Source organism: Crotalus tigris, unplaced genomic scaffold (genome assembly GCF_016545835.1).
Source record: "Crotalus tigris isolate CLP2741 ecotype Arizona unplaced genomic scaffold, ASM1654583v1 scf7180000020321.186885, whole genome shotgun sequence".
Taxonomy (NCBI): Eukaryota; Metazoa; Chordata; class Lepidosauria; order Squamata; family Viperidae; genus Crotalus; species Crotalus tigris.
The window spans coordinates 98,754-122,488 of NW_024097962.1; the positions used below are offsets into that span (position 1 = coordinate 98,754).

General features: G+C 47.4%; 1 protein-coding gene across 2 annotated transcripts; it reads left to right on the forward strand.

Moving 5' to 3' along the window:
* On the forward strand, window positions 1-22,800 carry LOC120318608 (zinc finger protein 345-like). Of its 2 annotated transcripts, none has more exons than XM_039366424.1 (6): window positions 1-135; window positions 7,934-8,558; window positions 13,618-13,738; window positions 17,933-17,988; window positions 19,130-19,250; window positions 20,175-22,800. In XM_039366424.1, the coding sequence occupies exons 2-6, from the start codon at window positions 8,091-8,093 to the stop codon at window positions 21,803-21,805; spliced, it is 2,397 nt and encodes a 798-aa protein (XP_039222358.1). In that variant the 5' UTR covers window positions 1-135; window positions 7,934-8,090; the 3' UTR covers window positions 21,806-22,800. The 2 variants fall into 2 exon arrangements, with proteins under 2 accessions (XP_039222358.1, XP_039222360.1); XM_039366426.1 differs by having other exon boundaries at window positions 53-135; window positions 7,814-8,558.
* The last annotated feature ends 935 nt before the right edge of the window (window positions 22,801-23,735 follow it).

Consider the following 23,735-nt stretch of genomic DNA (forward strand, 5'->3'; position numbering starts at 1 on the left):
GACAGATCGGATGCAAAAAAAGGGTGGGGCGAGGTGGGAGCCGGCTGGGGGCTGAGTTTGAGTCTGGGGTGCCCCCGCCCTCCTGCTCAAGCGTCTCCCCTGGTCTTTGTTTCCCCGTCGGAAGGGTGGGGGCCGGTGAGTCCGGAGCTTCAGCTTTGCATTTGGGAGGAGGGGGGGAGGCTGGATCGAGCTGCAGAAGCAGGGCGGGGGGGGGGAGACCAGGCGGGGGTCCCTCTGTGCCTGGAGAGACAATGCAAGGAGGCCTGGTGATGGGGGGGGGGCGGGCACGGGGTGGGGAGAGGGGAAAACAGCAGGTGAGAAAATCCCGTGCCCTCCCCCAAAGACCCCCCCCCCCAAAAAAAATCTCTGCTCCCTTTTGCATGCAATTTCTCCCTCCGAGGTTGTTATTTTGGCGCGCCTGCTACAGCTGCATTTCCCAGCCTCGCTCTCCCCCCCCCCCCCGCCAGACTCCCTCCGTCTCTTGGGATGGGAAAGGGAGAAGCGGAGCCCCGAAGGGAGGCGTGGCTTTTTATATAGCTGGTTCCACCCCCCCCCCCCGATCGGGGGTCTCGAAAGAGCGCTGGGTGGGTGGGTGGGTGAGTGAGTCCAAAGGAGCCGTTTTGTAAACCGGATTGAGCTGGGGAAAAGTTAACGGGGCTTCGGGTTTTGGGTGGGTGCTTATCCATTGGGAGGTTGGAGGGGGTGGGATTGGAGGGGAGGGGGGGGGTTACATAAGGCCCCCTCCTCTAATTTACGCCATAGTAGTTACAGTCCTGGGAGGTGGAGAGGAACTGGCCCCAAACCACCTAAAGCAGTGTTTTTCAACCTGGACCACTTTAAAAGGGGTAGACTTCAACTCCCAGAATTCCTCAGCCAGCTTATTCTGGCTGGGGAATTCTGGGAATTGAAGTCCACAAATCTGAAAGTGGCCCAGGTTGAGAAACACTGACGAGTCAGGTCGCGCAGGTTGAGAAACACTGACCTTTAACACGGGCCATTTTAAGATGGGTGGACTTCAACTCCTAGAATTCCCCAGCCAGTTATGCTGGCTGGGGAATTCTGGGAATTGAAGTCCACTCATCTTTAAGTGGCCCGAGTTGAGAAACATGGACCTAGAGCAGTGTTTCCCAACCTTGACCATTTTAAGGCATGTGGACTTCAACTCCCAGAATTCCACAGCCAGCATTGCTGGCTGTGGAATTCTGGGAGTTGAAGTCCACATGCCTTAAAATTGTCAAGGTTGAGAAACACTGACCTAGAGTGTCTCTGTGGCTGAGAGGGGGCCAGACGCTGGGTCTCCCTGTTTAGAGTCGGACCACTTTGCCAATCCCCCACTCTGGCCTCTCAGATTTGACAGGGAGACCACCAGGGGATCCCAGCTCCGGCAACGACTTTTATCTTGAGAAGGAAAAAAAAAGACGAACCGTGAGGGAAGTTATTCTGGAACCATTTCTGCACAGTTGACAAAAGAATAGCATTGTGGTGCCCACAATGTCGCTTAGGCATCAAGCTGAACTGGAGGTCAGCTTTTTGCCTTTTCCTTTATTTTAAAGATTTCTGGCGAAAGGCTCAAAATTGGGAGGTTTTTTTTTTTTCTCCTTTCACTCTTATGGATGAAGGAATTTCCCCTCTCACACCGCTAAGAGTGAAGAAATCTAAGCTTTGATTGATATGAAGGAGAGATTTAAGTTCAGGTTTTTCTATCGGGTGGAGTCTAATGGGTGGAAAGCTTGCAACTAGCCTGAGCTGATCCGCTGAAATTATGTGAGGGTTGCTTGGTTGTGTGCAGATTTCCACACCCATATATGTGCATACTTTTCATTGGTTTCCTTTCAAAAGAAATATTTCCCAGGACAGGTAGCTTTCGACTTAACAATCACAATTTAGCCCCCACATTTCTGTCCTTAAGCGAGACATTTGTTCAGTGAGTTTTGCTCCATTTTACCACCTTTCTCGCCATAGTTGTTAAGTGAATCATTGCACTTGTTAAATTAATAACAGTTGTTAAGTGAATCTGGGCCTCCCCATTGACTTTGCTTGTCAGAAGGTCGCAAAAAGTGATCGCGTGACCCCGGGACACTGCAGCCGTCATAAGTGTGGGTCAGTTGCCAAGGGTCTGACTTTGATCGTGTGACCATGGGGATGCTGCAAAATTTGTAACTGAAAAAACGGTCATGCACCACATTTTTCAGTGCCGTTGTAACTTTGAACGGTCACTAAATGAACTGTTGTAAGTCAAGGATTGCCGGCAGAGAGCAAGTATAACATAAAATGACAATTTTTCTAAAGTTGAAGGGCTTAGTGCAGGGGTAGGCAACCTTGGCTCTTTTATGACTCATGGACTTCAACTCCCAGAATTCCTGAGCCAGCCATGCTGAGGGGAAAGGGAGAGGTTTCCAAGCTGAGCCATGGCTGGCTCAGGAATTCTGGGGGTTGAAGTCCACGAGTCATAAAAGAGCCATGGTTGCCTACCCCTGGCTTAGTGCAAGATATTTTTAAACCTATCAAAAAAACTAAAAATACTGTAAGATGCTGATTAGGAGCAGAAGTCAAAATAAACAAGAAAAATAATAAGGGAGCCCCTGTCCACTCAAATCACCAGGACCAGGTGCTTGACACCCCCAAATTCTGAAGAAAGTGGCTTTTCGTTAATTTTGTCACATTGTCGAAGAATGCAACAAGATTTATCTGGCATGATCTGTTTTTGACAAACCCATGTTGGCTTCTGGCTTTGTTTACCTCTGGGTGTTCGCAGATTAGTTGCTTGATTACATTTTCCAGAATCTTTCCAGGTATTGAGGTCAGGCTGATAGATCTGTAGTTTCCTGGATCTATTTTTTCCCCTTTTTTTGAACATGGGAACCACATCAGCTCTTTTCCAGTCATTTGGAAGTTCCCCCGTGCTCCAGGATCTTTGAAAAATATGTTTCAGTTATTCTGAGATCACGTCTGCCAGTTCCTTCAGAACCTTGGGGTGTAATCCCTCTGGTCCTGTTGATTTGAACTTGTCTAGGCTGGACAGGTGCTCATTTACCATATTCTTGCCTATCTTAACTTGTTTTTTCTGTTCTGTTTTTTATGGCACTATTTTTGATAGGTTGGTTTGTTTTTTCCCTTTGTGTAAAGACAGATGCAAAAAAACGTGTGTTAAATAGTTCTGCTTTCTCCCTGTTGCTTGTCACCTTCTTGCCACTTTCACCCACTGATGGACCATCTGGTCTTAGAAGTGATTTGAATTCACCTAGAGTTGAATAGGCGTTCTCTTACCATTTTCTTGCTTATTTTGACTTGTATTGCTAATTTGCATTTGCAGTATTATTATTTTGTTATAGGTTGGTCTGTTGTTGTTGTTTTTGTATAAAGACAGATGCAAAAAACAAGTTAAGCAGTTCTGCTTTCTCTCTGCTGCTCATCACTTTCTTGCCATTTTCTCCCATTAATGGACCAATCGTTTCCTTGATTTTTTTTCCTTCTTTTTTACATGTTGAAAGAAGGGGTTTTTGTTTGTTATTTTTGACTTTAGTTCATTTTGAGCCTTAAATTTTATGACTTCATCTTTGCAGGCTATCTGCTGATCTTCTGCCTTAGTTATGTGCTCTTCTTTCCACTTTTTATACTTGTCCTTTTTGTCGTTCAGTTTATCAGAGAGTTCTTTGTGCAGCCATGCTGGGGGTGGGGGTTTTCTTTGAGATCTCTTATTTTTCTTTCTTCACTGGAATTGTGCTAGACTGGGTTTTTATAATCTCACTTTTCAACTTTTCCCAAGCTTCTTGCGTTGTTTTCCCCCCTCAAGATTCTCATCTGTGGAATCCTTCCCAAGTTCTCTCTGGGTTTATTGAAATCAGATCCTTTAAAGTCCAAGACTGTAGTCTGACTGTTCTGTTGCTTGTTTGTGCATAATGTTGAATTCCAATATTGCATGGCCACTCTCCCCCACCCCAGGTTCCTGTAACTTCAATGCCTTCTATCATTTCATCTCTGTTAGTGAAAATTAATTCCAGTATGATTGACCCTCTAGTTCCCTTCTCTACTTTTTGGGAGATAAAATTGTCTGCTAGGTTTGTCAAGAATCTGTTTGATCTTCCACTTGGTGCAGAGTTTGTCTCCCAGTTGATGTCAGGGTAGTTGAAGTCCCCTATTACTATTATTATGTGCTTCCTACATACCTTAGTTAACTGACTAGCAAAAAGTTCATCTATTTTCTGTTTGGTTGGATGGCCTACAGCAGTGGTTCTCAACCTTTTTAATGCCGCGACCCCCAACCGGTCATAAGTCTAGGACTACTCACAGGTCGTAAGTTGAGGACTGCTCAACTGGTGCAGCACCGCTTGCAGAATGGGACTTTTGGTGGGCTCAGCAGGGCAGAGACAGCCTGGACAATTCCTATTGGCTTTTGAAAGCCAATAGAATTAGACTCTATTCAAGAGAGTCTATTCTGTTGGCTTTCAAAAGCCAATAGAATAAAAGGGAGTAGCACAGCTAAGGAAAAGGGGAAAAAAATGGCGGACTGTGTTGTTTGGTAACCCCCGTGCAATGGTCGTTCGATCCCAAATGGGGTCCCGACCCACAGGTTGAGAACCACTGGCCTACAGCAATGTCATTGTTTTTTTTTTTCTTTTGTATTTACCCAAATGCATTTAAGACAGTTTTCATCATTGTTCTACTGTATTTCTGTCGAGAGGTAGTTATTTCTTATATTAGGTCTGTTTCTTTTAAACAATTTAAATCCCTCTGGCTATATATTCCATTTATGGGTTTCATCCAACCAAGTTTCCTAATGGCAACAATATGGTATCTGCCCTCATGTGCTTGGATTTCTCATTCACCCTGTTTGTTCCTCATACTTTGTGTGTGGGTGTAAAGGCATTTCAGCCCTTTTTCACTGACTCTTCTTACTTGTCACCTATTTTGCACATACATTTGTATCTTAAAACAGTGGTTCCCAATCTTGCTGGCTTTGTGAACCAGAGGCAGTGGTGATGGGGAGAGGGGCTGGTTCCGTGCGAGTGGTGGGCGTGCGCAGCTCGATCTGCACAAGCGGCAGGCGTGCAGGTATGCCACTTGCACAAATGGAGCTTTGCGCGTGCACACGCCTGCTGCTCATGCAGGTGGAGCTGCACACTCACATGCGTGCTCGCCCTGTCAAGGTTCCGACTGATGATCCCAACAAAGTAAACACAGCTGATACATTCCAATCTCTAATGCAAAACTTTATTGAGCACAGCATATCGGTACTGATGAATAGAAAACCAGCTCTCGCTAAATTGGTGCCAAATCAGTATATTAAAAGTATAGAAACTCCCTTCCCCCCCCCCGAAAGCACAGGTCACATTACCCAATTAAGCTTCAGACAATTATTATGAGAAAGAATCTTCTGGTCTCGGAAAAACAAACCTTGAATGATCTTGGCTCTCAGGCTTAGCAGCTCCACAGCTGCACATTATATACACATTATATTCTTCCCCCATTCCCCTTGGGCCTGTGGGCAAGCCAAGAAACAGAACTTGCTGAAGCAGTATGAAGTTTCTTCAAGCTTGATATACCCACTGTTTGCATAGCCCGATTCCAAATGGGCCACAGGTTTAAGGACCCCTGCCTTAAAGTATGTACATACAGATATTTGTTCCTTAAAAGTGGAGCAGGAAAATGTGCCAAGAGTTGCATTTGAAGCGGGTGGGGATAGCTCTCAGAGGTACCTATCCTTGGATAGTTCCCCTTCCTTCATCCCCAGAGCCAGCGCAGGACAAGGGGGGTGTTGTGGTTCCGGCTAATGAAACATTCCAAAGAACTTCCAGGCATTTATTTTCCTAAAAGTCTTTTATTGTTACAAAATGTCAGCACAGGCACAACGGAGGGATGCTAGGATCTAAGTCAGTGGTTTTCAACCTTTCTAATGCCGCAACCCCATAATACAGTTCCCCATGTTGTGGTGACCCCCAACCACTTATACATCACCGGGTGCCAGGGGCGTGGCCAAAGAAAAGGGGGAAAAAATGGCGGACAGCCTGGTTTGGCGACCCCCATGAAATGGTCGTTCGACCCCAAATGGGGTCCCGACCCACAGGTTGAGAACCGCTGATCTAAGTTCTCTTCCTCTGAGCAGTTAAATTATCAGCATGTTCCTCCCTAAATTAGCAGTCATATCTCACATTATCCAATTAGTGTGAAGGTCAAATGTTTTCTTCCTCTTTCTTTCCTGGGCTTTACCCCCAACCCCCCCTTCTGCTCTGTATTAACCCCATAATTACCAGACAATTCTACATATTGTCAAAAGCAAGAATATACAATATTTGCAGCGTTGACGGGGAAAGGGGCAGACTAAGAATGGTGAAATGCAGGTTTTGGTCCCCTTTTAGTCATGAAAGGTCTTTAGGGGTCTGAAGCGGTCTTCTTTTAGTCAAGGTTACCTCTCAAAATTGTTGTAGAGCAGGGGTGTCAAAACTCAATTTTATTGAGGGCCGTATCAACATTGCGGTTGCCCTCAGGGGGCTAGGTGAGTGTGGCCAGGGTGGGTGCAGCCTACTGGGTAGGCATGGATGGAGTGGTTGTGGCCTACTGGGTGGGCATGGTTGTGAGTCAAGGCACTTACCTGACTAGAACCATTTTTTCTACTTTTTTTCTGGTGGTTGTTAAGTGAATCGTATAGTCTAATCTTCCAAATAGTTGTGGGGTTTTTTTTTTTGTTTTTTGGCCAGAAACTGGCAAAACATGTCATAAATCATGGTCAGGTGAGCATGGGAAACTGCATCTGGTCCTAAAGGTGAGCTGGTTGCCAAGCGTCCTGTGACTGCAGTGTGGAGGGACATTTTACACAACTCTTAACGCAGCTGTCGTAACTCCGAAGGTTCATAAAATGACCGGCCGTGATCCGAAGACTCCCCATATCTTAGAACAGGGGTGTCAAACTCAATTTCACTGAGGGCCGCATCAGCATTGCGGTTGCCCTGGGGGGGTGTGTGGCCAGAGTGGGTACAGCCTACTGGGAGGGCATGGCCAGTTCTACATCATTCGCATCACGGGTGCCTATGGGGGGCCTGGGCAGGAGTGGGACAGATCTGAGGGTCGCTGGCAGAAGGGGGTGGGACCGGGGCAAGTGCTAAGGCATGGTCCACTAGAGGTACTTCGCTGTTCCTCTCAGACCATGCAGGGGGGAGGCTTATGGAGCTAAGACTGAATGCGTTTCAGCATAGATGGCCACCACAGAATTGTCCATTGGCTCCCGGCCGGCCTGGGCCAGGGCCAAGGCAGCGGGGGCCGTTCCTTCACTGTTTCCAGGATGGCTTCGCGGGCCACGTGAAACCACTTTGCGGTTGCCCTGGGGGGTCGGGTGGGTGTGGCCAGAGTGGGTGCAGCCTACTGGGTGGGCATGGATGGAGTGCGTGTGGCCTACTAGGTGGGCATAACCAGTTCTACACCATTTGCGTCAAGGGTGCCTATGGGGGCCTGGGCAGGAGTGGGGCAGATCTCTGCCAGAAGGGGGTGGGACTGGGGCAAGTGCCAAGGCATGGTCCACCGGGGCAAGTGCCAAGATGGCTACCACAAAATTGTACATTGGCTCCTGGCTGGCCTGGGCCAGGGCCAAGGCAGCGGGGGCCGTTCCCTCACTGTTTCCAGGATGGCTTCGCGGGCCACATGAAACCACTTCGCGGGCCGCATCCGGCCCCCGGGCCTTGTGTTTGACATGTCTGTCATAGAGGTAAAATTGAGGTTCTGATTGCCCTTTCTCACTCTATGGTGGGGAAGATGTTAATCTGGGGGAGAGGGCGGGCAATCCAAGTTCCCCAGTAAGCCATAATGTGATTTCTGTCTTCAGGCAGGTCATATCGTGTGAATGCAGCGGTCGTCTTTTGCTAACTTGGGTTTCAGGGGGTTTTTTTGTTTTTTTTTTACCTGCAACATGTGAATCGGGTCTTGGTTTTTCGCTTGTCTGCAGGCAGAGGAGCTGGCAAACAGCGGCAATTGGGCTGCATAACAGTGTCCTCTGTCACCAGGGTCCATCAAAGCCCCCCTTTTTAAGGGCTTGGCAGGACTTGGCACCCCCCCCCTGCTGGTTGGGCCAATCTTTTGTTGGGAAGAGAAGGCATTGAGCCATGCCATCGGAAATGACCTTGCAGGACAGGCCGAACGTGGCCACGTCACAGGCTGAGCCGGATCACAGATTGGAGAAGAAATTGGAGGCCTCCCCCAAGGCCCAAAACACCCCTTGTCCTCTTCAGGGATCAAGCAGTGGAGAACCTGGTGAGACAGGGGTGCAGAGAGTCAAGAACATGCCTGGCTCCGACGTCCAGCGAGAACACTTCCGGCAGTTTGCCTATCAGGACGCCAAGGGTCCCCGCGAGCTTTGCAGCCAGCTCCACGATCTTTGCCACCAGTGGCTGAAGCCAGAGAAGCGTTCAAAGGCTGAGATGCTAGACCTGGTGATCCTCGAGCAGTTCCTGGCCGTCCTGCCCCCGGAGATGAAGAACTGGGTGCGGGAATGTAAGGCGGAGACCAGCTCCCAGGCGGTGGCCTTGGCCGAAGGCTTCTTGCTAAGCCAGGCGGAGGAGAAAAGGCAGCAGGTGAGAGCAGGGCCGGTATTCTCTGAGGGTAGCATGGAGGGAGGGAACTTAAATTTAACACTGAACTTCGAAGTATGTATGTTAAGAAGTTAAAAGAAAAAGACGTATTAGAACATTTTGATTTAAGAAATGTGATTAAAGAATAGAATAGAGTGGAGTAGAGTAGAGTAGAATTAGAGTAGAGTAGAGTAGAATAAGAGTAGAGTAGAGTAAAACAGAACAACAGAACAGAATATGGAAAATAGAGTAGAATAGAATAGAATAGAATAGAATAGAATACAAATAGAGTAGAACAGAATACAAATAGAGTAGAATAAAGTAGAATAGAATTAATAGAATAGAATAGAACAAAACAGAATATGGAAAATAGAATAGAGTAGAATAGAATACAAATAGAGTAGAGTAGAATAGAATTAATAGAATAGAACAGAACAGAATATGGAAATAGAATAGAATACAAATAGTGTAGAATAGAATACAAATAGAGTAGAATAAGAGAGTAGAGTAGAATAGAATTAATAGAATAGAACAGAACAGAATATGGAAATAGAATAGAATAGAATAGAATACAAATAGAGTAGAATAGAATAGAATACAAATAGAATAGAATACAAATAGAATAGAATAGAATAGAATAGAATAGAATACAAATAGAGTAGAGTAGAATAGAATGAATAGAATAGAATAAGGAATAGAATAGAGTAGAATAGAATAGAATAGAATAGAATAGAATAGAATAGAATAGAATTCTTTATTGGCCATGTGTGATTGGACAAGAAATTTGTCTCCAGTGCATAAGCTCTCAGTGTACATAAAAGCAATAAGTGGTAAATCATGATCATAGTCATCGTAAAAATACATTCATCGTAAATCATAAGCTTAGCATTTTAAAAAAAGATGAAAAAAAAAGATTACTTTTCCGTGTAAGGTCAAAGAATCTGAAAGAATACAGCGAACCTTGTTAATACAAATGGTGATAGCTTATAAAGATTACTAGCTGCAAATAGAAATGCATATTATTACCACAGCAAGGAAGATAAAAGCAGAAATAGTTAAATTGATTGTTTTATTCAAAGAGGATAATATACTTCACTACGATGTTCATTTGGATATCACTTCTGCATTTTGTGCTTGTAATAAAACAAAAATGAAACTTTGACTTTGTCTTTGACGATTAGACAGACTTGTTGTTACAGAAATGACTAGTTATATACTAATGTCTAAAAGCAAACGTTGAGGCTGGAGTGTTTCTATCTTGTACTGTGCCTGGAACCTCACATTTTCTTTCCCCCCTTTATTTTTCCTTCCCCTAATTTCCCATTTCTGTTTCTCTTTCTATTTTATATATAGATAAAACAATAGAAGCCATGTATATCAAGAGAACAGGGCCGTGAGATGGTTCGCTTGAGCATCCCTCAGCCACTTTCTGCTCATTGCAATTTGTACAGAAAGTCAATTTCTGTCACTTAAGCGAGACAGTTAAGTGAATATTACCCCATTTTATGACCTTTCTTGCCACTGTCAGTAAGTGAATCCCTGCCGTTGCTAAGTTAGTCACACGGTTGTTAAGTGAATCCGGTTTCCCCATTGACTTTGCTTGTCAGAAAGTCGCAAAAGAGGATCACATGACCCCGGGACACTGCAACCGTCATAAATATGAGTCAGTTGCCAAGCATCTGAATTTTGATCACGTGTCCATGGGGGGGGGGGGGAATGCTGCAACAGTCGTGAGTATGAAAACTGGTCACAAGTCACTTTTTTTAATGCTGTTGTAACTTCAAATGGTCACTAAATGAACCGTTGTAAGTTGAGGACTACTACTCATCTCATTTTGTTAGTTTACTATTTATTTCTGTATTTATAGTCCTAGGAGGCTGGCGGCCCATTTAATCTATTGTTTATTTTTATCACCCAGAGCAGGGGTAGGCCACTTCGGCTCTTTTATGACTCATGGACTTCAACTCCCAGAATTCCTGAGCCAGCCATGCTGAGGGGAAAGGGAGAGGTTTCCAAGCTGAGCCATGCTGACTCAGGAATTCTGGGAGTTGAAGTCCACGAGTCATGAGGGGGCCATAGTTCCCCCATGCTGGCTCAGGAATTCTGGGAGTTGAAGTCCACGAGTCATGAGGGGGCCATAGTTCCCCCATGCTGGCTCAGGAATTCTGGGAGTTGAAGTCCACGAGTCATGAGGGGGCCATAGTTCCCCCATGCTGGCTCAGGAATTCTGGGAGTTGAAGTCCACGAGTCATGAGGGGGCCATAGTTCTCCCATGCTGGCTCAGGAATTCTGGGAGTTGAAGTCCACGAGTCATAAAAGAGCCGAGGTTGCCTACCCCTGACCCAGAGTCTTCCTTTCTGCTCATTTATCAGTGAAAATTGAAATTATAGGTCCGTCGTGGCGAACCTGTGCCACGGGTGCCAGAGGCGGCACTCAGAGCCCTCTCTGTGGGCACGGGTGCCATCGCCCCAGTCCTAGGCCTTCAGCTGGGTTTTATAAAACCTTTTCGTTTTAGGCCTCCACCGCTGTGTGCAAAAAAAAAAAAAAAAGGTTCAATCAATCAATCAATTTCCTCACGGGGAAAAAAAGGATCTCGCAAAGTTGGATTGATTGGTTGAACTTTTTAGTCCCCCCCAGTCTGCCGTTACCACCGCAGCCATGCCTATCCACTGGGCCACGCCCACCTAATTGGCCACACTCACCCAATGGGCCATGCCCACCCGGCACCCAACGATACATAAGTGGGTTTTGGGTTGCAGTTTGGGCACTCGGTCTCTAAAAGGTTCGCCATCCCTGTTATAGGTAGTCGTCCACTTACAGACCATAATGGAGCTGGTTTCCAGCAAAAATGTTGCAAATTAAGGTAAACAAGACTGGGGAACTTTTGTAAACGGCCATGAATGTAGTCTAGTTGCTAAGTGTCCCAAATACGATCACGTGACCACAGTGGGGAGGCTGGATGTTGGAGTCCGAGTTGTAAGTAGCTTTTACGGAGTCCATTGTAATTTTGAACGGTTGCTAATTGGATGGTCGTAAGTCAAGGACTAGCCTGTACTCCATCCTTAAAAAATTGTCTTCCTAAGGAAGAAAAAATCATTCTCATTATAATGGGCGATCGTTTGACTATGAGCCAGCAATGTGCAGCGGCAGCCAAAAGAGCTAATATAATCCTGGGTCGCATAAACAGAGGCATAGAATCAAGATCACAAGAAGTATTAGTATCGTTTTATAAAACCCTAGTAAGACCACCCCTGGAATACTGCAGGCAATTTTGGTCACCATACTACAAAAAAGATGCTGAGATCTTGAAAAACGTTCAGAGAAGAGCAACTAAGATGATCCAAGGCCTGGAGACTAAAACATATGAAGAAAGGCTGCAGGACTTGGGTTCGGCTAGTCTAAAGAAAAGAAGAAATAGAGGTGACATGATAGCTGTATTCCAGTATTTGAGAGGCTTCCACAAAGAAAAGGGGGTCAAATTTTTCTCCAAAGCACCAGAGGGCAGGACAAGAAACAATGGTTGGAAACTGATCAAAGAAAGAAGCAACCTGGAATTAAGGAGAAACTTCCTAACAGTGAGGACAATTAAGCAGTGGACCAGCTTGCCTCCAGAAATCGCGGGCGCTCCATCACTGGAGATTTGTAAGAAGAGACTGGACAGTCACTTGTCTGAGATGGTATAGGTTCTCCTGCTTGAGCAGGGGCTGGACTGGAGGACCTCCAAGGTCTCTTCCAGCTTTATTATTCTATTCTATTCTATTCTATTCCTATTTTATCCCTGTTCTATTCTATTCTATTCTATTCTATTCCTATTTCATCCCTGTTCTATTCTATTCTATTCTATTCTATTCCTATTTTATCCCTGTTCTATTCTATTCTATTCTATTCTATTCTATTCCTATTTTATCCCTGTTCTATTCTATTCTATTCCTATTTCATCCCTGTTCTATTCTATTCTATTTCTATTTTATCCCTGTTCTATTCTATTCTATTCTATTCTATTCTATTCCTATTTCATCCCTGTTCTATTCTATTCTATTCTATTCTATTCCTATTTCATCCCTGTTCTATTCTATTCTATTCTATTCTATTCTATTCTATTCCTATTTTATCCCTGTTCTATTCTATTCTATTCCTATTTTATCCCTGTTCTATTCTATTCTATTCTATTCCTATTTCATCCCTGTTCTATTCTATTCTATTCCTATTTCATCCCTGTTCTATTCTATTCTATTCTATTCCTATTTTATCCCTGTTCTATTCTATTCTATTCCTATTTTATCCCTGTTCTATTCTATTCTATTCCTATTTCATCCCTGTTCTATTCTATTCTATTCTATTCCTATTTCATCCCTATTCTATTCTATTCTATTCTATTCTATTTTATTCTATTATTGTCAGGGACCAATATAGCCCTTTCCTAGGTTTTTACCTGCTCTGACTTTAGGAAAACACAAACACCACACAACACTTGCAAGAACACTAGCTGGCGTTTTTCTGCCTGCAATCTTACCTCTGTTAAAAACTGTCATGTTGGGGGTCCAGGAACCAAATTCCCTTGCCCATATGATTACAGGTAGTCCTTGACTTACGACTATTTGTTTATGACTGTTTGAAGTTACCACAGCACTGGAAAAACTTACGACCGTTTTTCACACCTACACCCGTTGCAGCATCCCCATGATCAAAATGTGGTTTTGGCAACTGACTCATATTTATGACGGTTTCAGTGTCCCGGGGTCACGGGATCCCTTTTGGCCACCTTCGGACCAGCAAAGTCCATGGGGAAGCCAGATTCACTTAACAACCTCATGACTAACTTAACCCTTCACCACCGTGGCAAGAAAAGTCATAAAATGGAGCAAAACTCACTTAGCAACTGTCTTGCTTAGCGTCAGAAATTTTGGGCTCAATTTTGTTGCTAAGTTGAGGACTGCCTGCATACAAGTTACAATATTAATGGTTAATATTCATCCAGACTCCCCCCCTCTCCTTTTCTGCTATTTCTTTTTCGTCTTTCTCTTTGCTCATTGGGGTTTATTGTTTTCTTTTTCCGTTGGAGGACCGAGTTGTGACGGAACCCACCAATCCTCCCAGGGTAGGAAAAAACCCACCCAGGCCTCATCCAAAGCCCCCCTTAAGGCGGATCAAGCAAGAAGTGGACAAGGTAGCCATTACGTTAGGTAAGTGCTTGGAGGCTATTTTTCGGTGTTGCCTTTTGATGGTAGGCATAACTAAAATATACCGACTCTAGTTTTGAGTCAAGGCAAACGTAAACCTGGGTTAGGCAACTCTTTGGAATTTGGGGCCCATTTTGTGAGGGCTGTCACTAAAAGGCTGTTGTGGTAAGGCAGTCGGAATCATAAAAAGCTATCAGGGCAAATGCAGCCGATCACGGAATGCCGTTTTCCCAGACAGAAAACATGGATGACGAGGAATTAAATGTATTTTGTCGGGTTGGCTTAGATTGGTGTGTTTCAAGCTTGACGACTTGTAAGAGGAACGGACTTCAACTCCCAGAATTCCCCAGTCAGCATAGAATGATGAATCCAGAATGCTGGTTGGCAAACACTAGGAGTGTCCACTCCTCTTTAAAGTTGCCAAGGTTGAAAAAACACTACAGGTAATCCTCAACTTAACAACAGTTCATCTAGAGCAGACGTGTCAAATACAAGGCCCGGGGGCCGGATGCGGCCCGCGAAGTGGTTTCATGTGGCCCGTGAAGCCATCCTGGAAACAGTGAGGGAACGGCCCCCGCTGCCTTGGCCCTGGCCCAGGCCAGCCGGCCGGGAGCCAATGTACAATTTTGTGGTGGCCATCTATGCTGAAACGCATTCAGTCTTAGCTCCACAAGGCTGTCTAGAAACAGTGAGGAACCAGCCCCTGCTGTGTAGGCCCCGCCCCCTGGGTGCATGCTGGAGAGGTGTCACTCTTTGTGAGGAATGAAGAAATGCACCATCGCTTGGAAGTGGCCAGCAAATGGCCCTCGCCTACTTCACATATCCGGCTTGGTGGGCTCTGCCCTGGTCCCTCCCCTTTCTGACAGAGACCCTCAGATCTGTCCCACTCCTACCCAGGCCCCCACAGGCACCCTTGACGCGAATGATGTAGAGTTGGCCACACCACACCCACTCCATCCACGCCCACCCTGGCCACACCCACCCGGCCCCACCGAGGGCAGCTGACGTGGCCCTCAATGAAATTGAGTTTGACACCCCTGATCTAGAGGCCGTTCAAAGTTACACCAACACTGAAAAAAGTGACCTACGACACTTAACAGTCGCGTTACTAACTTAAGAACTGCAGGGATTCGCTTAACAGCTCTCCCACTTAGAAATAGAAATGTTGGGGTCAGTGGTGGTCATAAGTCAGAGTCTACCTGCGCTTTTAAATCTTTGCAGGTTTTGGCCCTTCAAACCCCTCGAAACAAAAGACATAAATGGGGGGGGGGGGTTTAAAACATGTTTGCCCAATTATGGAACCTTTGGAGAACCCTGGATTCTCATATTGTGGGGAGAGGCCGTGTGGGAGAGAAGGGGCTGGACTAGAGGTAGGGAGAATCAAGTCCTGGTCCCCTTAAACAGCAGAAGCTCTCCGTGGAACCTAAACTATCCCTCTCTCGGATCCTCAGGGTGGGGTATGGGTGAAGATACTGGACCAGGATTGTTCTGTCCCAGCCTATGTGAATCCTTGTTAAGCTCACAAGGAGAAACCCCTCTCCCAAACAAGCAGGCTGGAACCGTAGGGAAAAAAACCAATCCCCTTTTATTGTTCACAGACCTAAGTCAGTGTCCAAGGCAAGCGAACACAGTCCACAGAAACTGGATCCTCAGCACGAACGGTTGCCTTCGACAACCAGCACCTCCCACATCTTCCCTTTTATTATGCAGCCAAGGCGTGGCTTTCTAATGCCTTCTCCTTTGCCTTTGGAGCCGCCCCATTGCATCCCTCTGTCCTACTCTCTTTTCTTGCCGGCGTTTTCGTGCATCCTGGATATCTCCCAGCTGTGATTCATCACTGTCCCAACTCAGACTCCCAGCACAGCTGTGTCTCAGCCTGAGCGCGAGTAGAGGGGCCAGGCTCCTAGTCCGACTGTAAGTCTTGGAGCTCCTCAGAGCCTTCGTCTGACTCTGATGTCACTCCAGACCCCTCCTCTGATTCCTCAGACTCATCTGCCGGGTCCACTGGCTGACGAGAAATCACCACAAGGATAGAGGAAACCAGATTCTTGAACCCCGTCAGATACAGAAGCTTTCTAGGGCAAACTGGGATGGTGTCAACCTCCAGCTCAAATATCCAAATGAAAAAGTCCAGGATTATTTTCGTGTTTGAAAAGCTTACTGATTTGTTAAATATATGGCATGGTATAGGCCAGTGGTGGCGAACCTTTTAGAGACCGAGTGCCCAAACTGCAACTCAAAACCCAGTTATGCATCGCCAGGTGCCGGGTGGGCGTGGCCACCGAGTGGGCGTGGCCACCGAGCTGTCAGCTTGTGCTCGCTCACTCGCTCGCTGTCCACTCTGACTCATGCTCGCTCTCAAGCTGTCTGCAGCAAAAGTTGCTTCCGCAGAAAGTTGCTCCTTTTATAGCAGGAGTGTCAAACTCAATTTCACTGAGGGCTGCATCAGCATTGCAGTTGCCCGGGGGGGGGGGGTAAGTGTGGCCAGAGTGGGTGCAGACTACTGGGTGGGCATGGATGGAGTGGGTGTGGCCTATTGGGTGGGTGTGACCAGTTCTACATCATTCACGTCAAGGGTGCCTATGGGGGGGCTGGGCAGGAGTGGGACAGATCTGAGGGTCTCTGGCAGAAGGGGGTAAGACTGGGGCAAGTGCCAAGGCATGGTCCACTGGGGCAAGTGCCAAGATGGCTACCACAAAATTGTACATTGGCTCCCGGCTGGTCTGGGCCACGGCCAAGGCAGAGGGGGCCGTTCCCTCACTGTTTCCAGGATGGCTTCGCGGGCCACATGAAACCACTTCGCGGGCCGCATCCGGCCCCCGGGCCTTGTGTTTGACATGTCTGTCATAGAGGTAAAATTGAGGTTCTGATTGCCCTTTCTCACTCTATGGTGGGGAAGATGTTAATCTGGGGGAGAGGGCGGGCAATCCAAGTTCCCCAGTAAGCCATAATGTGATTTCTGTCTTCAGGCAGGTCATATCGTGTGAATGCAGCGGTCGTCTTTTGCTAACTTGGGTTTCAGGGGGTTTTTTTGTTTTTTTTTTACCTGCAACATGTGAATCGGGTCTTGGTTTTTCGCTTGTCTGCAGGCAGAGGAGCTGGCAAACAGCGGCAATTGGGCTGCATAACAGTGTCCTCTGTCACCAGGGTCCATCAAAGCCCCCCTTTTTAAGGGCTTGGCAGGACTTGGCACCCCCCCCCTGCTGGTTGGGCCAATCTTTTGTTGGGAAGAGAAGGCATTGAGCCATGCCATCGGAAATGACCTTGCAGGACAGGCCGAACGTGGCCACGTCACAGGCTGAGCCGGATCACATTACCCCCTCTGGCAGAAGGGGGTAAGACTGGGGCAAGTGCCAAGGCATGGTCCACTGGGGCAAGTGCCAAGATGGCTACCACAAAATTGTACATTGGCTCCCGGCTGGTCTGGGCCACGGCCAAGGCAGAGGGGGCCGTTCCCTCACTATTTCCAGGATGGCTTCGCGGGCCCCGTGAAACCACTTCGCGGGCCGCATACGGCCCCTGGTCCTTGTTTGACATGTTTGACATGTCTGTTTTTTAGCCTCTTGCCTATTCCCAGACTGCGCATGCGCGGAGAAGAGGAAGGAGCAGCTCGGCCCAGCAATGGCTCGTGTGCCACCAGAGACACCTCCATATGCTGCCTGTGGCACGCGTGCCATAGGTTCGCCACCATGTCTGACAGGAGAAAAGTTCTTCTGAATCCAAGCGTCAACGCTGCTAAGATTGGATGTTCTTACTCTGACAAAATATGAAGAGGCAGCCACTCTCTGTATAAGCCTAACCCTAACCTAACTCTAACCCTAAATTAGATGATGCTGGGAGGGGAGGAGAAAGAATGTGTGTGCGGATTAGTTAAGATAAGAAACCTTGGGCTACAGAAGGGAAGGGAAACTAACTCTAAAGTCCCAAGGCATCAAACCATAGCATATAACAATCACATCCCCAGCCAAACAACCCCTCCCCCCGATAGCCATGTAGCTCATGTAAACAAATTCTTTGTCATGAGAACCGTCTGCTATCTTCTTCACACCCTCTAGAATGTCCTTGAAAGGTTTCCAGTCAGCCACCTTTCAGCAAACTTCACACATCCACACTTTCTACCTGCATTGCAGAACCTGAGTTTGCCTTCCACATCCCAGATGTCAATCATCCTTGCATCTTCTTCTCTCTCTCTCCCAGGGGGTGAACCACAACTGGCCACTGGATGTAACCTCCCTTCTGCACAGCTGGATCAGGTAAGGGAATAATTCTCTCGGAAAGATAACTTGGGCCTCATCTCCTTGGTGTCAAAGTTCCGACTAACGAAACGCTTCAAAGAACTGTCAGGCATTGTTTATCCTAAAAAGTCTTTATTTGTGGAACAAAGTGTCAGCACAGCATTCTTCTTCTTCTTGTGCCATATCCGTTATCGGACGCTGGCGATCCTGTTTTTATCAGCAGCCGCACAAAAAAGTGCTGCTGAATTTTGTCCAAACCAGTCCCTTAGATTTTGAAGCCACGATGTTCTTCTTCTGCCTGGACCTCGTTTGCCTTCCATCTTTCCCTGGTGGATTAAATGGAGTATGCTGTATTTTTCTGAGTGTCCCATGTCCGAAATATTCTAATTTTTGTTTTTTTAATTGTTTTGATGATTTCCCTTGGCTTTCCCAGGTGGCTTATCACCTCCTCATTTCTGATCTTGTCAACCCAGCTTATACATAACAGCCGCCTGTAAATCCACATTTCAAATGCTTCTAGTCTCTTCAGGTGGCCTTCTCTCAGAGACCAACTCTCTAGATCAGTGGTTCTCAACCTGTGGGTCGGGACCCCATTTGGGGTCGAACGACCATTTCACGGGGGTCGCCAAACAACGCAGTTCCCATTTTTTTCCCCCTTTTCCTTAGCTGTGCTACTCCCTTTTATTCTATTGGCTTTTGAAAGCCAATAGAATAGACTCTCTGAATAGAGTCTAATTCTATTGGCTTTCAAAAGCCAATAGGAATTGTCCAGGCTGTCTCTGCCCTGCTGAGCCCGCCAAAAGTCCCATTCTGCAAACAGTGCTGCACCAGTTGAGTAGTCCTCGACTTATGACCGGTTGGGGGTCGCGGCATTAAAAAGGTTGAGAACCACTGGTATAGGGTTTCCTGCCTGAGCAGGGGGTTGGACTAGATGACCTCCAAGAAGGGGCAAAATTCACTTAGCCACTGTCTTGCCTAGCCACAGAAAGCTTGATTGTGGTCATAAGTTGAGGACTACCTGTATATCCCTAAAGAACCCTTTCCCAAGGACCAGGCTGTCTCCTGTTCAGTCCCACTGGATCCTCAAGATCACCCATTGGACTTTGCTAAGCAATGGGCTGCCTTAAATGTAAGAAGCTGATCTTTGCTGCTTTTTTAGGTGATGCTTGAGGAAGTCTCTGTGACTTTCACCGAGGAGGAGTGGGCGCTGCTGGATCCAGACCAAAGAGCCCTGCACAGGGATGTGATGGCAGAGAACAGTGGCATTGCCTCCTCTTTGGGTAAGTTTCCACTTAGAGGAAAGAAAAAGGGCAGGGAACAATATAGTTTAAAGAAAGAAAAATAAGGTGGATAGGATAGGATAGGATAGGATAGGATAGGACAGGACAGGACAGGACAGGACAGGACAGGACAGGACAGGACAGGATAGGATAGGATAGGATAGGATAGGAGATGGGATGAAATAGGAATAGAATAGGATTGGATTGGATTGGATTAGTTTAGATTAGATTGTAGAGCCAGACAGACAGATAGATACGATTTGATTAGATTAGACTACATTGTAGACACACACACACACACACACACACACACACACACACACACATACATACATGTGTGAGAGAGAGAGAGATTAGATTAGATTAGATTAGGATAGAGAGAGATTAGAAGGTAGGTAGGTAGGTAGATAGATAGATGATTAAATTAGATTAATTAGATTAGAATGTAGACACACACACATATATAGAGAGAGATTAGATTAGGAGACAGACAGACAGACAGACAGACAGATAGAGTAAGGTTAGGTTAGGTTAGAATGTAGACAGATACACACACACACACAGAGAGAGAGAGAGAGAGAGAGAGATTAGGAGATAGGTATGTAGGTAGGTAGGTACTGTATATGCCGGCGTATAAGACGACTTCTGGAAGCGCTAAACTCGGCGCCAAAGACGGGGGTCGTCTTATACGCCGAGTCGTCTTATACGCTGGAAATACTGGTAGTTTCCGGCGTATAAGACGACATTCTAGGAATGCGGCTCGGCGACAAGGACGGGGGTCGTCTTATATGCTGGGTCGCCTAATACGCTGGCATATACGGTAGGTAGGTAGGTAGGTTGAATGAATGAATGAATGAAAAATGCAGAATGTCAGGCTTCATTTCATAATTCACCAAAAGTCTTTTCCTTTCTCCGTCCTCCCAGGAAGTGACTGGCCAGAGAGTGAAAATGGAGAAATCTGTGAGCTATTGTTCGGAAAAATTGGAAGCGAAAAGGAAGACAAGCAGAGGCTAGAAACTGAAGCCGGCAGAGTGAAGGATGAATCTCCGAGTTCTTACAACACCGAATTCTACGAGCTTCCGGTCCGTGAAAAAATAGAGGACGGGATCGAATGGAGCCAGTGCCTTCTGTGCGGCAAAGCCTTTGACTGCCAGTCGAGCCTGATCACCCACTGGGAGAGCCACACCACCAAGAAGCCCTACAAATGCCTGGAGTGCGGGAAGAGCTTCAGCACCAGGCAGTACCTGGGCTGCCACCAGCGCGTTCACACCGGGGAGAAGCCCTTCAAGTGCGCCAAGTGCGGAAAGAGCTTCAGCACGAGGCAATACCTGGCGTGTCACCAGAGGATCCACACCGGGGAGAAGCCCTTTAAGTGTCTGGAGTGTGGGGAGACCTTCTGCTGGGCCAATTCCCTGACCTTGCACCAGATCGTCCACACGGGGGAGAAGCCGTTCAAATGCCTGGTGTGCGGGAAAAGCTTCAGCAGGAGCACCAGCCTTTCCTCCCATCAGAGGATCCACACAGGGGAGAAGCCGTACAAATGCGTAGAATGCGGGAAGAGGTTCATCCACAACACCAGCCTCACTTACCACCGGCAGCACCACACCGGCGTGAAGCCCTACAAGTGTCCGGAGTGCGGCAAGAGGTTTAGTCACCGGACGAGCCTGACTTACCACCAGCGGAGTCACACTGGCGTGAAGCCGCACAGCTGCTCGGAGTGCGGGAAGAATTTCAGTACCCGCCAATACCTCATGTCCCACCAGAGGATCCACACGGGGGAGAAACCGTACAAGTGCGCCGAGTGCGGGAAGCGCTTCGTCCACAGCACCAGCCTCAGCTACCACCAGCGCCTTCACCGAGGGGAGGAGCCCTTTCAGTGTTTGGACTGTGGGAAAGGCTTCATTACGCGCCAGTGCCTGACGTCGCATCGCAGAATCCACACGGGGGAGGAGCCCTTCAAATGCCTGGAGTGCGGGAAAACCTTCCGAAGACGCACGAGCCTGATTTCCCACCAGAGTATCCACCTGGGGGAGAAGCCGTACAAATGCCTGGAGTGTGGGAAGAGCTTCACGACGAGCAAGTACATCCTGTCCCATCAGAGGATCCACACCGGAGAGAAACCTTACAAATGTTTAGAGTGCGGACAGACCTTCTGTTGGGCTAATTCCCTCACCTTGCACCAGATCACGCACACGGGAGAGAAACCCTTCAAATGCGTGGAGTGCGGGAAAAGTTTCAGCCGAGGCACCAGCCTCACCTCGCACCAGAGGATCCACACCGGCGAGAAGCCGTACAAGTGCTTAGTGTGCGGAAAGAACTTCAGCACGAACAGGTACCTGACCTGCCACCAGCGCATCCACATTGTGGATAAAGCTTATAAATGCCTGGTGTGCGGGAAGAGCTTTAGCACCAGCAAATACCTCAGCTGCCATCAAAGAATTCACACCGGAGAGAAGCCATTTAAATGCCTGGAATGTGGAAAGTGCTTCTGTTGGGCCTATTCCCTTACTTTACATCAAAGAATCCATGCTGGTGAAGATGGGTTTAAGTGCTAGGAGTATGAAAATTACTCTTTTTTTTTTTTTTTTGTGAGGGACGGGCAGAAGGACAAAGAAGCCCTGATCGTGGAAGGATTTCAGAAAAAAAACGATAGAAATCACTGTGGAAAGAGATTTGTGTAGAACACGGACTCCTTTTGCATTAGATATTAGAATACTGTCTGTGCGTGGGGGTTTTTGGGGGGTGTTGGCCCATTGTGGTTGTCCAATGTTTCCGACGGCGGCTTCTTTTGCCAGCCCTGCTTTGAGGGACTGGGAACTGGATTTGAATCTTCAGCTCACGCCATCGTCGGACCTTCATTTGAATTCTTGGAGTGAGAAGGAAAGAGCGCCGTTCCGCGCAACGATCTCACTTCTCAATGAGAACCAGGGACGCGAGAGGATCTGTAGAAATGCCTGGAGCTTTGCAGAGGCCTTTCAGTTGGAGAGGAAGATTCAAGGATCCCCTATGGTAGATTCGCTGGGAATAGGCTAGGAATTTAGGATGCTCATCCAGAGCGTATCAAGAGCCCTTGGGAGTGCCTACAAAATTGAGCTTCTAAAGCTCTAGTGATCTAAGGGTAGCTCGTTCTAATCGAAGTTCTCTGATCGGTTCCTGTAAGACAGGGATCACCGGCCCTTTCTGATCCCTGGCCACCAAGTCTCCCTCAGCCTCCTAGCCAGAATACTCGACTCTCCACATTTTTGCCCCGAGAGTCATAAGCGCCACCAAATCTTCCAGAAACAGGGTTTGAGAAGAAGATACAGCTTCCAGGAGAATCAAGCAGAATCAGTGTGCGGTGTGCTTTCTCCGGCAAATGCAACAATATTCGAGATTGCTGGAGTGGGGGGAGGGGGAAGAGAATTTTGTGGGTGCTCCCAATCCATTTACTGCAGTGGTTCTCGACCTTTTTAATGCCGCGACCCCCAACCGGTCGTAAGTTGAGGACTACTCAACCGGTCGTAAGTCGAGGACTACTCAACTGGTGCAGCACCATTTGCAGAATGGGACTTTTGGCAGGCTCAGCAGGGCAGAGACAGCCTGGACAATTCCTATTGGCTTTTGAAAGCCAATAGAATTAGACTCTATTCAAGAGAGTCTATTCTATTGGCTTTCAAAAGCCAATAGAATAAAAGGGAGTAGCACAGCTAAGGAAAAGGGGGAAAAAATGGCGGACTGCGTTGTTTGGCGACCCCCGTGAAATGGTCGTTTGACCCCAAATGGGGTCCCGACCCACAGGTTGAGAACCACTGATTTATTGGGTTTTTCTTATTAGGGTTATATCCCGCCTTTCATCCTGGAGCCTCCCTGCTGGGATGTCTCTTCATTTTATCTCCCCAGCAAAATCCCCACAAGGTAACCAGCTCCAAATCAACCAGGAGGTGTCCATGATGGAAGGTGAATTTGAACTCAGATCTTTCCCTCCTGATCTAATCCCCAAAATTGCTCTATAGTCATAGGAATCCACAGAGGGGAGGAACACCTAGTATAAACAACCCTGACATACTTGTTTGTGGCATCGGCATGCAGGTGCCCAAGGAACTGTTCTTTGGTGTGATGTCATAGCTCAATACCACCTCAGCCGCCCCCCTTGCGGGCTAAGACATAGCCGGCAAGGGGCAACGGCAGGCAGGCCCGGGTGCTCCCTGACGGCCGTGGCAGCAGCGGCGGCGCAGGGCGACCACCGGCTGGGCCACCAACTGGCCCAGCCCAAGGCAGGTAAGGCACCTGCTGGGCCCCACGCGCGCCAGCAACCCTCCCTGCGCCCACCGGCCTCCCACCCCCAGCCCTCTTTTACTTACTTTTTAGTTGCTCAGCAGGGAGGGAAGCTCTGCAGACTGTTCCCCTTGCAGCACCATTTGCAGACTGGGGCTTTTGGCAGGCTCAGCAGGGCAGAGACAGCCCTGGACAATTCCTATTGGCTTTTAAAAGCCAATAGAATTAGAC